Here is a 14,149-nt window from a genome sequence, read left to right on the forward strand (position 1 = left end):
TTTTTGTTTTCCTAGCTCATCGCTGTTTCCAGTAAATTGGTGTTGAATCTTCAAACTGAAAAAACCCATACATCTTAAGTTTATATTGTTTATTCATAAAAAAGCATTTATATTGCTTTGGAAGATAACTTTCCTCTACGTTGTTCAGTTTTCTCTTTTCAAGTTATTTAAGAAGAAAAGATTGTTAGGCTTTTTTATTTTTCTCATCTGAATGGAAAAAAAATGATGGTTTTTAGTCTTTCTCCAATTTTCAGAAGAAACACCCTGTTCTTTCTCAACGTTTACAAATGTCCATATTTTCCTAAAGGAAAACAACTAACACTTTAACACCCAAATTAACATACTCTTCACTGGAAAACATTGGTTATAGAATTCAGAAAATACTTTATGGGCCATATTGAGAAAAAAAATGCTGGAGACATTTACACTCTTAAAAGGTCAGCCTGTAAATACTATACCCATAACCAGAAAAAACCCCAAAGTTCTCTATGAAAAAATATCCTGCATGAGCTGTAACAGAATATATACTTCATTAAAAATCTGTGAGGCTCTCTGCATTCTCTGTAAAAACCCAGAATTTCAGATGTCCCTATTCTCCACATACTTACTCATTCTAAAAGTGTACTTAGTCATGAAAATGCAAATTACAAATTCAAAGAGAAAAGCAAAGAATGTCTGTCTTTCAGTTATGGCACCTACATTTGCATCAGTCCTCAGCCTACCCCATTCTTAAATTATGACACCTCCTTTCAAAAACTGAAGAGGACATTCCCTAATTTAATGTTCAGGTAATGAACTCTTCATAATGATCATTGCATTGACTATGAGAATGAGCAAATTGTTACGGCTGATCAAGCATTTAAAGTGTTCTATAAGGATAAAATTATCCTTAGTCTTCACTCTATGCTCCCATCCCAGCCCAACTATTAAGCTAGGATTTTGTTTTCTTAGTCCTTTTATAAACCTGTTCTCATCCTCACCATGGCAAGGGAAGCTACATTCCAGTGGTAAGACAGTACTACTTTGAATAGAGCCAAGGAGTTCAAGGAGGTAGCTAAAATTTTTTATCTCTGATGTGGACACAAACATCTAAACTCTGCTGGTGACCAAAGGGTGAACAATGTGATTGCACAAGATTATTTTAGATTTCCAGTTTGAGGGTTTTAAACATAAACTCATTTTAAGTTAGGTAACATTGGTAGAGCTTCACTTTCTATGTGTGTTCTCCAACCAGCTCTTCGAATTGCCTTTTCTGTGGCGCCTTTGCCTCATTCAAGGCACAAATACTCTTCTAGGAATAAATCAGAAATGTGTAGAACATATGTTGACTAACCAGGGATGTAAAGATATTGATCTCATCTCTGTTAGCACTGGATTCACGGTGCCCATAGTCAGGGCTACCTATGTCTGTTGCAGATGGAAGTTGTTGCACGTAAGATTCCAGTTTCAAGTGTTGCAGAACTAGAAAGGCGGGAGAGGAAAGTGTCAAGTGAATGCACAAAGAGAAAAGCAGGTCCTGTAGATAAAATGTGCATTCTGTCCCATGTAATTTAGTCCTAATTCTGTTGTAAAACTTCTGTTTGGTACTAAGCAAGCCATTAAAACATAGTGAAGTGTGGATTCTATAATTTTGGAAAGTCAATTCAAGATATTGAGTATCCAGCTAGAGGTACAAAAGCATCTACTATTTACACCTGTAACAAATATCAATAACAATGCTACTTTAAAAATAAAAGATACTATATTCTATTAGGTTTTTAGATCTAGGCCTCTTTAATTGAATGACAGAAGTCAATGGACAACTCTAATTACAATATTTGCTGTAATTTCATATCTTAGTTATACATGGGTAGAGATTGGATAAAAAACCCCTCCTTATTTAATGGGCATATTGCCGAGAAAATTATTGGTTCTCTTAAAAAATGGGTACATTGAGTTTATCATTGAAGTCATCAAGGAAACAGTAGTGTATTGATCAGATTTTTTGAAAGCAAAAATCTGGGGAAAGAAACTGTCTTTATCAGTAAAGAACTAAATATCATAATGTCAGTCTAAAAACTTACCAAGAATATATTACTCTAAATATGGCTATTCCTTTCTGCAGTTATTTAAACTTGATTGTGTTACAGTCTTAATCTAATCTAGAACCAATGTTTTTCAGATCAATGGAAGGAATGTCCCAGTAGTTTAGAGAAATAGGAGGTCCTCTCTCCCAGACTTTCATGTAAAGAATCTTGTTCAACAGTTGTTCCTTCAAGTGATCACACTTTCCTCCCTGTGTTGAAAACAAAGCCATTTTATCTGCCTGAAATGACCTCTCTTGAAACTGCACCCACTACAAAATGGGAAAGATAACTCTCAGCTCTGGAGTGTTGGAAGTACAGATTGCAAGAAATACTTTTTTCTATCATTTCTATCTGTTTCCCCATTTTAACTTAAACATCTCAGACCACTTAGAAGACAACAGACTGAGATGGAGATGAGGAAGAGGTAAGGAAACTAAGAGGGACAGAATTTACAGAGAATAACGAATTCCAAGGATGAGCCACATCCCAGAAGTTGAGGGCAAATGAGCAAAGGATCAAAATAGGGGAGAAAAAATATTAGCTGAAAAGGGATACTATGCATTTCAGACCTAACCTGCCAACATAATTTGTCCATTACAGAGTTTTAAACCATCCAGTTGTCTTAGATGAAGAAAGCCTGGGTTACAGAAACATTAATAGAATTAATCTCGATTTTCTCTAAGCAGTTGCAGAATAGGTGACATAATTCCAATCAGCAAAAAAAATATCAACAAAATAAATAAAACTTAAGACTTTGATTTAGCTGACCAGACATAGGCATCTGCATCAGGATGAGATGAAGCATGCTGGGAATTCCACCAACGATGCTATCTTTCCTTTGCGAAAAAGTGCATAGGATGATGGGATCAGGTGTTAATGCCTATGGCACAGATCATCCCATTTAGCCATATCAGTCCTGCCTTTTGAAATCCTTTAGTTAATCACTGGTTGTACCTCAATGACTAAATGCTTCCTTTCTAAGCCTTACTCTCAAATACTAAAGGGCAGATAATCACCTTAATATAACCAAACATAAGTTATTGATAGTCACTGTATTATCAAGAGTTATGATCTTGTGGATAAATCTCTGCGTATCAAATACATCTGTGATCCCTCGGTTAGAGTAAATCCTAGAGATGTAGACCCATTCCCATGCAATACAGATCTCTATTATATTTTCAGTACTGTAAACTTTCAGCTAGTTGTGACCTACCACCGCAACTATTTCAAATTGCGCTGTTCCACCATCTATGAAGATCTTTATACACATTACAGTGGCACATAGCAAGGTCGAAACTGAGTTGACCTTTCAAATGAACTTGATTCCATGATCTGTACTTCGGCCATAAATTAGAACATTCTTTATTCTGCTAAACGGAAGAACCATTGTCCTCCTGACTTTACCAGGGGTGCCACTAAGGCAATTGTCCACTTCAGACTGGAAGCTCTGTCTGCACATTGCAACACTTCCTGCCTGGCTGACATTGTCTGTTTTTTTCCCAAGGTGGATTAATGGAGGCTGTTCAGCCACCTCTGAAAACATTTGCCACTGTCGGAACTCAAGTTGGCTTATCTTTCCAGTCTTCCTAGACTGCTCCATTACTGCATTCCATACAACTTCTCTTCTGGAAGTATTTACATGCAATGTTAGGAAAGTCATTTAGGAAGCTGGCAGTAAGATTGGTTTCAACAAACAAAATATTGTTGAAATTTGATGCATCCTGCCTCTAGTCAGGCATGTGTAAAACACCTTAAGAAATAAAGAAACAATGATTTGGCTATTCATCATGCAGCATTTGGACAACTTGATTTTTTTTTCTAAAGAAAGCAAGATGAGAGTAAGTTCACATGGAACCCTGTGTAGCAAAATACAACGGCAAAAAACAGTCACAAAAAACTGGTACCTCTCAGATGTTAGAACCATAGCACTATCAGATGGTACTTTTGAATAGTGTGATTGATTCTCCTGAAAAGTCTTACCAAGGAACAAGAACAAAAGGTTAGAATGAAAGGCAAAAATGGATTATTGGCAATGCAAGCAACAAATATGTGTAAAAGAAGGAATTCTTTCACTGAAGATGAATTGTGGAGCATGGTCAGAACACTAAAAACTAGTGTTTAAGCTTTGGCTCATTCCTTGAAATACTAAAATTGGAGAAGTACTGATGAACAGTATTTCTTTTGAATCATCCAGAAAATCAAAATGACTAAGATCTGGTTTACTGTAATGGTGAGACCCTTAGTACAGATTAAGATGTTCTATTTTTAGGCCTTTGCAAAGCAAAGTAACATCTTCAGCAACCACTGCTGCCATCTCTTTGCTGTCATGTGAATACTGATTACCGTCAAAGACTGTCCTTCAAAGGCATGCTACAACAGTGACATTACACTGTCTACCGCTCAAAAAAGTTTGGCCCACCTCTTAGGAATGGTGCTTAAATGCTTATCTTCAGAAGGCAGTCACAGAATTACGACACCTTAACCATCTTAATTTCGTATGTAGGCCCATCCTTCCACCAAAGATCCTGATACTGTAACTGAACGACCTGCCTTTTCACCACCTTAGATTAAGCCTAGCCCTTAAAGATATCAAAGAGTGGATTAAAACCCTCTTTGTAGACTTAGTTAGAAGACTAAGAAAGTATGAAAAGCATGAAAGATCTTAGATGTTTTATCTGCACAAATGATGTCCATCTCGAAGTCCAGTAGAGAATTTCAGTTATCCAGATGAAGGATGTTGACCTTGGAGACATTGACATATTTGTCATAAAGAATGGGCAGATTAATCAAGTCTGAGAAAGGAATCTCCAGCTCTTTCTACATAAATCATCCAAAGCCCATAAACGGACCAACATTTTCCGAATGAGTGTCTGCTGGACAACAGTCCAAAACGTGTCCATCAAAGTAGAACATTTGAGAACATTTTTTTTTTTGAAAGACCTTTGGAAGACTTTGAAAAAAATACAAACTTTGGTCAAAAATGAGTTGACTCAATGGGTTGGTTGATTACACAAACGTGACTGAACCCTGCGTCAGCCTGTGCGGTTCTGTGGCAGAGAATGGCTCCCTGGTGTGGCGTGGAATAGGAGAACACTCACTGGAACAAACACTGTGGTGTGACAGAGCACGCAGTTTGGCACTCCTGTCCTGACACTGGTTTTGTCCCACCCTTCAGCCCTTTTGAGATCTGAAACTCATGTCCTGAAGAATTTTCTCTCGAAGAAGTAACTCGTTGCGTCTATCTTTGCATAACGAAGCCTTCCATTTGTCAAGTTAATGGCTTGCTACACAGCACCTCATGTGAGGCACCCAGATGACACACAAGGTGACAAGAACAGGTTGCAGGGTGTAACTAGCGATGGACTCATAAGCAAGTCAACAGTTCAGCTACTTTCTGTTGGCCTATCATCCCACGGAGGCCTTGGCGGGGCCTTCCCGGCTTGGCAAACACCGTCAGCCGGGAGATGGAAGGCACATATCCGGTGTTGGCAGCCACCCTCGAGGGCTGCTTAGTTTCTTTTACGGCAAAGGCATCCAACCGAGGAAGTTTGGACGGGGAAGAAGCGCGTGCAGACGCGTTACACACGGCGCTGCCGGGGGCCGGTGGACCGGGCGATGCTGGAGCCCGCGGGGGCGCGGGGCCCGGCGGGGCGGGCACGGGGGGGCTGCGGACCGGGCTCGGGGGCGTGACGAGGGCCCTGCACGTGCGTGGGGCGCCGCGTCCTCCCACCACCGAACTCCGAACTCCGCGTCCGTCCCGCGGGCACATCCCGCAGCCCCGGCCCCCCCGCCTCCCGCTCCCATCACCCGCGGCTGCCCGGGCGCGGCCCCGGGCGCGCGCCCCCGCCGCCCCCCGCGCGCCGCCGGGCTCAGCTGAGCAGACAATGGGAGATCAAAGCCGGGATGGGGTGGGGGGAGGAGGAGAAGGAGGAGAAGGAGCGGGAGGAGGAGGAGGAGGATGGTGCCGGGCGGGGGGGGTCGGCTGGTGGAGCCGGCGGGGCGGGGAGCGGTGGTTCGCGTGTGGCGCTGCCTCTCTGCGCTCGATTAGTGTTCCTGGGGAGGGAGCGAGCGAGTGTAGCCGGCGGCGGCCGGAGGGGTGCGGGGGGGCGAGCACGCGTGTGAGTTCGGTGTGCGCGGGGGCGCGCGCGGCGTGCTCCCGCGGGCGCGCGCTCGGGCGCGCGCTCGGGTGCGTGCGCGCCGGGCTGTGCGAGGGCGAGCGGGGAGAGCGGGCGAGTTGCGCAGCTGCCGTGCGCGCACCCCCCCCGCCGCCGCCGCCGCCAGCGCCAGCAGCAGCAGCAGCAGGGGCAGGAACAGGAGCACCTCACTGGCATTTAACGAGCGGAGCTGCTAGTTGCGCTGGAGAGAGACGCGCAGGGAGGAGGAGGAAGAAGAGGAGGAGGAGGAGGAGGAGGAGGAGGAGGAGGAGGACGGGAAGAGGAGAAGGAGGAGGGGAAGAGGAGGAGGAGAAGAAGAAGAAAAAGAAGAAGAAGAAGAAGAAGACGAGGGAGAAGAGGAGGAGGCCAAACGGATACCAACTGAAACAAAAGTATTTCCAAACCAGCACCCAACTCCACCTTGTGAGGCTCCCCCAGCATGGCTTCCGAGGAACTCTACGAGGTAAGAGCCCCCGAGCCCCGTCGGCCCTGCCCCCGGCCCCGCCGGCCACCCCACCCCACCCCGCCGCACCCGAGAGCGTTTTTGTTGCTCCCCGGGAGCGCCGCCGGGCTTGTCACCCACACTTGCCGCGGCTGCTGCCCCTTCCCGCTGGGCCCAGCGCCTGCGTGTGTGCCCAGCCTGGCCCCCCGCCCCCCCTTCCCTCCCCAGTTTTGCCGGAGGAGGACGGAAATGTGACTGAACGGAGGAGACGGCAAAGTGTTACCGTGGCCTGCGCTCCCCCCAGTCCTTTCCCCACGTTCGCACAAACACTTTGACTCCGTGAGGAGAGGGGGGGGTGCTGGATGGGGCGAGCGGCGCTGACAGCCCCGGCAGTGAGCACGTCGAAGTGCGAGCCCGGCGCTGTGCAAAAATGTGAGCAAAGCCGAGTTATTGCCTCTGTCCGGGCCCGGGGGTGGCGGCGGGAGGAGGAGGGCAGAGGGGCTTTCCTCTTGGATTTGTGTCCATGCCAAAGTCCCGTGCCACCATCGTGTGCCTTGGCCGTGCAGCAAGCTGCACCGGTGCAAAATATTAAAATTTAAACTCCTCGGCTCTTCGTGCTCCAGCGATAGGGTTGAGGTTGCGAGAGAAGCCAAAAAGATTGAAAGTTAAGGCTCTGACACGCCATCCTTCGCTCGTCACTCGGGAGGTGGTCAAAGCGTGTGCTGACGGGAGAGGGAGGTCTTGGGGTGAAGAAGGGAACAAGGTGACAGCCAAACTTTGAATTTCCTATCTTATGTGTGGCAATTTCACATCCTTGCCCTTAACTGAAAAGCATCATGGTTATCTTGGATTGAACTTCCTTGTTTTTATTTTTACAAGAAGTCATCTCTGGGATTGAAAAGCCATTGTTGTTTTGGAGCTGTTCTTGTCTTTTGGGTAGAGAAGTGGCCTCCCAAAACCAAAATGCGCTTACCTGGTAGATAATATGCATCCAGATAGCGATCTATTAAAAATATATATCCAGAGGCTGGAACTCTTAAGGTTAAAAGGAAGCAGATAGCCTTCAGGACACTTGACAGAAGATGTCTTACTGTAGAGTTGGTGCACATGTATCTCTCATCAATTGAGTTACATCTGTGATGCCATCGGTGAACAGACCGCGTAGAAGTCAGTGGAAGGTGCCTTGGGTGGGCTTGTATTTTAAACAAGTTGACTGTCAAGCAGAGGTGCTGAACTGATAGACTAGAAAGAAGACCAAAGGCCATAAATCATGGCTAATTGCTTTGGCAAGTTTCCCCATCCTCACAATGTGGCTTAAGCCAATCTTGAAGGGATCATCCGTGGAAGTAGGAGAGAAACTGAGGAATCGCTCTCCGTCTCAAGGCATTGCCAAAAACTTGCTTTGAGTTTGGAAAAAGTTCTGTTGGGTTTGTGGAGTTGGGCCTGTAGACTGTGCTGCGGCCAATACTTGCTCTTCGTGTGTTGCTGTGTTTGATCAGAGATGGACAATGAGATATGGTTTCGATGGGCGCAAAGAAACGACCAGAGAAATTCTGTTTGCTGGGCATTGGACTGAGGCTAAGAATGACCATTGTGCGTGACTGTTCTTGGCTGTCTTAAATTGTGTTAAAAATGTTGACTTGTTGGCTCAGTGGTCTGTGGAGTGCAGTCGTCCTCCGGAAAGGTAGCGCAGAGTGGCCATTGCACAAGTGCTTTTGAAAAACATCTGAAGAGATACTCCTAAATTTTGAAAATCAGACACATTCTTTAATCGTTCAAGTGTAAAGTTTATTTAAGATGCCAAAATTGTTAATGCTTTTGGACTCACATGTGGTCAAGCTCTTTTTTTCTAAATTTTTGTTCATTTTTGATGAGTTTTGTCTTAAAATGAATTTTCTAGCCATGTCTGAAAAATCATAAAATAATAAATTATTTAAATATAGTGACCACTAATTTGGGAAGGACATAGCTGCAAGTTGACTGGAAATGTGAATTATTAAGAAATTTAAACTGTTTTGTGAACTGCCTGTGTTATTGACTGTGGATTTACTTCTGTTTCGTGGTTGTCTTATTTATAAGTCATGCCATACAATATTGTTTGAATCAGGTGTTTGAAATCTGGTGCCATTTGTTGTACTTCCATTTTTCCTTCTGGATCTTGATCTGGTGTCTTGATCAAAAAAAAAAAAAGTTGTGTAATCTATTTGCAATTGTTAGCTTAAGTATGAATGCCAACTATTTCTGCTGATATGTGTCATGTTTCTTCCAAATGAAAAATCCTCTTACTAAAAAAATGAAGGTAAGTTCATTTTTCTTTTTTTAAAGAAAATCTTAATGGATTCCCGTGTTTGTGGGTTTCTTTTTATTCTGGATGTCATCCCTGAAGAGAAGGAGCCGATCTCTATGTAGGCCAGTGATTTGGAATTCAAAGATCAAGACCTTGAAATCTACTAATGGATTGGCACTGTGACTGTGGCTCTGGCTGTGTATCCTCCATGTCATTTGTTCCTGTGCATTTTGGAGGTTGTGGTGATGACTACCCACTCTTTTTTTTTTTTTTTTTTTTTTTTTTTTTTTTTTTTTTTTTTACACTGAGGTAGAAACATTGAAGAGACTCTTTTTTTCTAGATGGAAAATGAAACAATCAGTAATGTTACCAGCCTCTGTGGATGAGGCAAATATATATTTTCTGGTTTGGAAGTTTTTTTCTTCAATGGACAGTATGTTTGTTAGTGAAGTGGACAAACATGGAGAAGCTGGTGAACAAGACAGGTGAAAGAAAACGTAAAAAAGGTGCATTGGGTTTTTATTTCCCTAAGTTTGTTTCAACATCTTATGGCACCCCTCTTTGTATGTGCCTGCTGCAATTTGTTAGTGTGGTTTTTGAAAAATCCTTTGTACAGCCTTTGGGCAAATGGTAGGGTTGCCTTCTTCTTCTTCAGTGTGACAATTTTCCTTTGGCCTACTGACCTGTTTGCCACCAACTGAAACATTGTTGGTGGGAAACATTACTTGTTCTCATCATCTTCACTGGAGTAATTAGAAGTAGGCCTCATTTCCAAGGTTCTTTCCAAAGCAAACTATGGTTGCTTTCTCTGCAGTCAAATCCCTTGACCTCCTTTGGCAAACTCTTGGAAGTGATGTCTTGGATTGAAGTCATCCCGAGCTGTGGTTGGCATGACAAGTTTGTTCGATGAAATGTGGAAATGATTCCATACAAGTGCTCTGTGGGAGAACTGTGTGCTAGCTAGCAGGTCAGACGTACCTGCAACTACTAATCTGTGCTGAGTTTGGAAGAGGCTCTTTCTCGTAAAATTTAATCATTTGTTTTTGTATTAGCTGAGATGGAAATCCATTGAAGTTCTCTGCTGTTGGACATTGTATTCTAGTCAAATTACTGAATGTTTCTGCCTTTCCTCAGGGAGCTACTGGTACACCTGATACCGTAATATACATGGCCCACTGGATCCATTTGTGTAACTCTGGCTAGGCTTGGGCCACAATTGCTGCTCATATTGAAACATTTTTACCAGCTTTTTCTGATAAGTAAGCAAAACATTTTGTGTGAACTTTGCTGGTGCACCTGTGCCTTGATGCCTTTTCTTCACTCTGTATTTCACCTTGGCATTGGTCATAAACCTAGTGTCTTAACCAATTCCCATTACAATATTACTGATTAACATATTGAAAGTCCCGTACTTCAAAATTATACATTATTGTATGTTTTATAGAATGCAAAAATATCTTATTTTTAAAATTCTTCCAGTGCTTTGCAAAAAACATATGCATTTCTTCATACTGGTGTCTAGTATTCTCAAGGTGATACTTCACTTCCAATAATGATTCAGTACTTTTGGTTTTATTTTTAGAACTAAAGCCTTTGACATTAAATTATACAGATACAGTGAAATTACAAACTGAAACAAATTTCAGAAGCAACTGGCTGAGGTTCTATGGCCTGGCATTAAGCTGTGTGTCAGGTTTAATCACCTAATAAGTAAGCCCAAAGACACATATTCCAAGAAAATTTAAGCTTTGTATATAGAGTAGTGGCCACAAGTCAAAAAAAGCAATCCTATGGGCTGTTCTTCTCTAGTGTGCTAGTTTTTTAAATGATAGACTGTAGAAAACTGATGGAGAAATGCTGTCATTTTGTCGAAAATTTGATACTGCATGGGAATTACTCACTTAAATCCAAAGTTTCTCTCACGGCCCTAGTAACACTGCAGCGATCAAATCTTCATCATGTTTTGTGTGCATTTACTGGAAAGTTTAAACGTTTTGCTTAAGTTAACTGAAAGGGTAAACCCATTGTCTGCAGCATGCAGCTTGGAGTTGTAGTTTTTTATGGCTATTTGATGAAAAATTACTATTAACAACAAATTAGTATTGGCTGTTCAGGCAATAGCCATTTTTTCCTCATTGAAATGGGTTGTTTTCATTCAACTCATCTTGCAGGAAGTCCAGATTGTCTTGGGATCTATCTTCTGCTGCTTGTTTCTGATGTGCTGATTCCCAAGACCTTGGTTAAAGATCTTGTTCATAAGGAGGGCCTTCCAGTTATTGAGGTGTGATGCCTGATTTTTTATGAGTTTATTTTGACAACTGGTTGCTGCAAGCAATGTTACTGCTTGTTTCAGGAGAGGTAGAAGACATGAATTTGCTTGACTGACCCTTCCCAGCTAAGTAAGACTAGGAATTTATATCAGATGTGTTTGTGTTCCTTCCACCCCTTAGGAACTACACATCTGACTTAAAAGAGAGTTGAGGATTATCTGTTCATCCTCCATGGGTGACTTTCACCTCTTTAAATCAGAGCACAAATGCAAGAGCACTGCAGGAATGGAGCCATCACATTTAGTGCAAGAAACTTGACTTTTCCATGTCCCTTGCCAAGCTGCTTTTCACCAGCATGATTAGCCCCAGAATTCTGGACAAAATTGAGGACTAGTGCCCTGTCTTCTGGTGCTGCTGCAGGGTCAGTGCCTGAGCTGCCCCGGCGTTTTCTCCAGTGTGTCCTGCCCTCCATGGTGCTACTGGCCTGGCAAGGCTCAGGGCTGCTCCCAGGGTGAGCTCAAACACATGCAAGCACAGGAATGAACCTCTGTCTGTGTCCCATGTGGAACACAAAGGGTTCCCAGCAACGGAGATGTCTTAGGAGGTTTTATGCACAAAACTTCTTTGTATGTGTGTGTACAAAATCAGTTTAGTAAAAAAAAGATTTTATTTTTTTCTGTATTAATTATTTTGAATTACTTATGTCTATCACAGAAAAAAAAGATGGAAGGGAAAGACAGTGAGAAAGAGATGCCTCATCCATAAACCATGTGAGGCTCTGATAATTCTTAACCTTCACAGTCTGTCTTTTCCTGTGATTTAATTTCTTGAGTTTTTTGGTCAGAGATTTACTACTGCAGTGCCAGTCACGTTTAGAGTTACAGAACAATTACTTCCAACTTGCAAGACTGTACTATCACAGAAGGTTGCCTCCACTATGCTGATGTTCAGTACCTCTTGAATGAGGATAAATTACTGGACACAAAGAACTTAATGAGACATGCCTCAGCCCCTTGTTCTTCAGGAAGGTTGGCATACTGGAACAGCATCAGTGGTGCTGTGTCCCTTTTAGACCTCTCAGTAGGTGCAGCTTCATTTCTTCCTGACTGCTGCAGCATTTCTGATCTGTGCCAAAGCAGTACAAAAAACCAAGTTACTAACAGTTGTGCTTTCATCTTACTCAACCAGAATATGTGAAAACTAGGTGTGCAGATCTGTTGGATATAACACATAAACAGCCCTATAATGCCACTCTTACTCTTCTGTAATAAATTCCAAATCTGCTGTTACTGGGCAATGTATTATTTTTGTGTATCTGTTGGAAACACAAGCTCCACAAACTGTATTTGGAGAATAAAAAGGGATGCACAAGTCTCTCCCTGTTCTCTTCCATGTCTTTGAGGTATTGGATGCCACATGATAGATATTATGGGTCAATAAATACAGGGTTAATTATTTTTTTAATTTTAGAGTAAAATATTTATAATTCACGTATTAAACATACCAGTGTGGTTTGTCTGACAGTATATTGTTAGTCCAGCAAATAGCTTTAAAGTTCAGTATTTTATATTATCAATCGTGTTTTCCACAGCTGTAGTATCTCTCTAAGAAGAGCTTTGATTTTTCTAGTTTCTGATGAGCTTTTAATATTTACACACAAGAATTATGTTCTGTTTGAAATTATTTCTTTGAACTTCTCTCCATATTACTTAGAGAAAAAGAAAACTGGCATGTTACCGGCTCAGTACACTATACAGGCAAAAATATTTACTGTTTTCATAAACATCCTCAGGAGATTTACATGTGTCGCTTAACAGTGACCTGTGGCAGATATTTTTCGGGGCATCTATTAATATGTATGAATACATAGGATGGATGTGCATTAAATAACATTTTTTAATCATAGATTTATATTTTAAAGTTACTTTAAAGCCACTTTGGTGGGATTAATTGCAAAGTAAAGCAACTATTTTCTAAGTATCATTTAGCTGTAAATTAGTTGTATTGAATAGTGGAACTACCGTAACTCACTTTTGTTATGATTCTTCAGTGAAGCTTCACATTTATTATCACAGTACATATAATAAATTAGTAAAGCTCTGATCAAATCTTTCTTCTTGGCCATGTTAAGTTTGAGGGTTTGTTTCATTTCTTTTATGGGGAAAGATAAAATATGTATTTCAAGTGGCCTAACCACATTTGTAGTTGTGCTTCTCTAACTCTTCTGCCCCCACAGTTTCTTAAAGTTTATGCCTTTTAAGGAAATTAGGTGTTAATGCTCATTCTTTGCTGATTGTCATAGAGGCACATGAAAAATCAAAACTGTTGCTTTTTTAATATCCTCGATTGAAAGGGAAGGAAGTAGCCTCTCTTCTCCCTTCTCCCTTCTCCCTTCTCCCTTCTCCCTTCTCCCTTCTCCCTTCTCCCTTCTCCCTTCTCCCTTCTCCCTTCTCCCTTCTCCCTTCTCCCTTCTCCCTTCTCCCTTCTCCCTTCTCCCTTCTCCCTTCTCCCTTCTCCCTTCTCCCTTCTCCCTTCTCCCTTCTCCCTTCTCCCTTCTCCCTTCTCCCTTCTCCCTTCTCCCTTCTCCCTTCTCCCTTCTCCCTTCTCCCTTCTCCCTTCTCCCTTCTCCCTTCTCCCTTCTCCCTTCTCCCTTCTCCCTTCTCCCTTCTCCCTTCTCCCTTCTCCCTTCTCCCTTCTCCCTTCTCCCTTCTCCCTTCTCCCTTCTCCCTTCTCCCTTCTCCCTTCTCCCTTCTCCCTTCTCCCTTCTCCCTTCTCCCTTCTCCCTTCTCCCTTCTCCCTTCTCCCTTCTCCCTTCTCCCTTCTCCCTTCTCCCTTCTCCCTTCTCCCTTCTCCCTTCTCCCTTCTCCCTTCTCCCTTCTCCCTTCTCCCTTCTCCCTTCTCCCTTCTCCCTTCTCCCTTCTCCCTTCTCC

The 14,149-nt window shown here is 42.6% G+C and overlaps 1 protein-coding gene across 1 annotated transcript in view; it reads left to right on the top strand.

The window, feature by feature from the left end:
- The first annotated feature begins 6,104 nt into the window (after nt 1-6,104).
- Nucleotides 6,105-14,149, top strand: part of CDYL (chromodomain Y like) — a 109,693-nt gene continuing 101,648 nt past the window's right edge. Inside the window, exon 1 of the mRNA XM_063401699.1 lies at nt 6,105-6,683. Coding sequence (XP_063257769.1) covers nt 6,660-6,683 — 24 coding nt within the window. The 5' untranslated portion in view covers nt 6,105-6,659. The remainder of the gene's footprint in view (nt 6,684-14,149) is intronic.

This window comes from Prinia subflava, chromosome 1 (genome assembly GCF_021018805.1).
Source record: "Prinia subflava isolate CZ2003 ecotype Zambia chromosome 1, Cam_Psub_1.2, whole genome shotgun sequence".
Classification (NCBI taxonomy): Eukaryota; Metazoa; Chordata; class Aves; order Passeriformes; family Cisticolidae; genus Prinia; species Prinia subflava.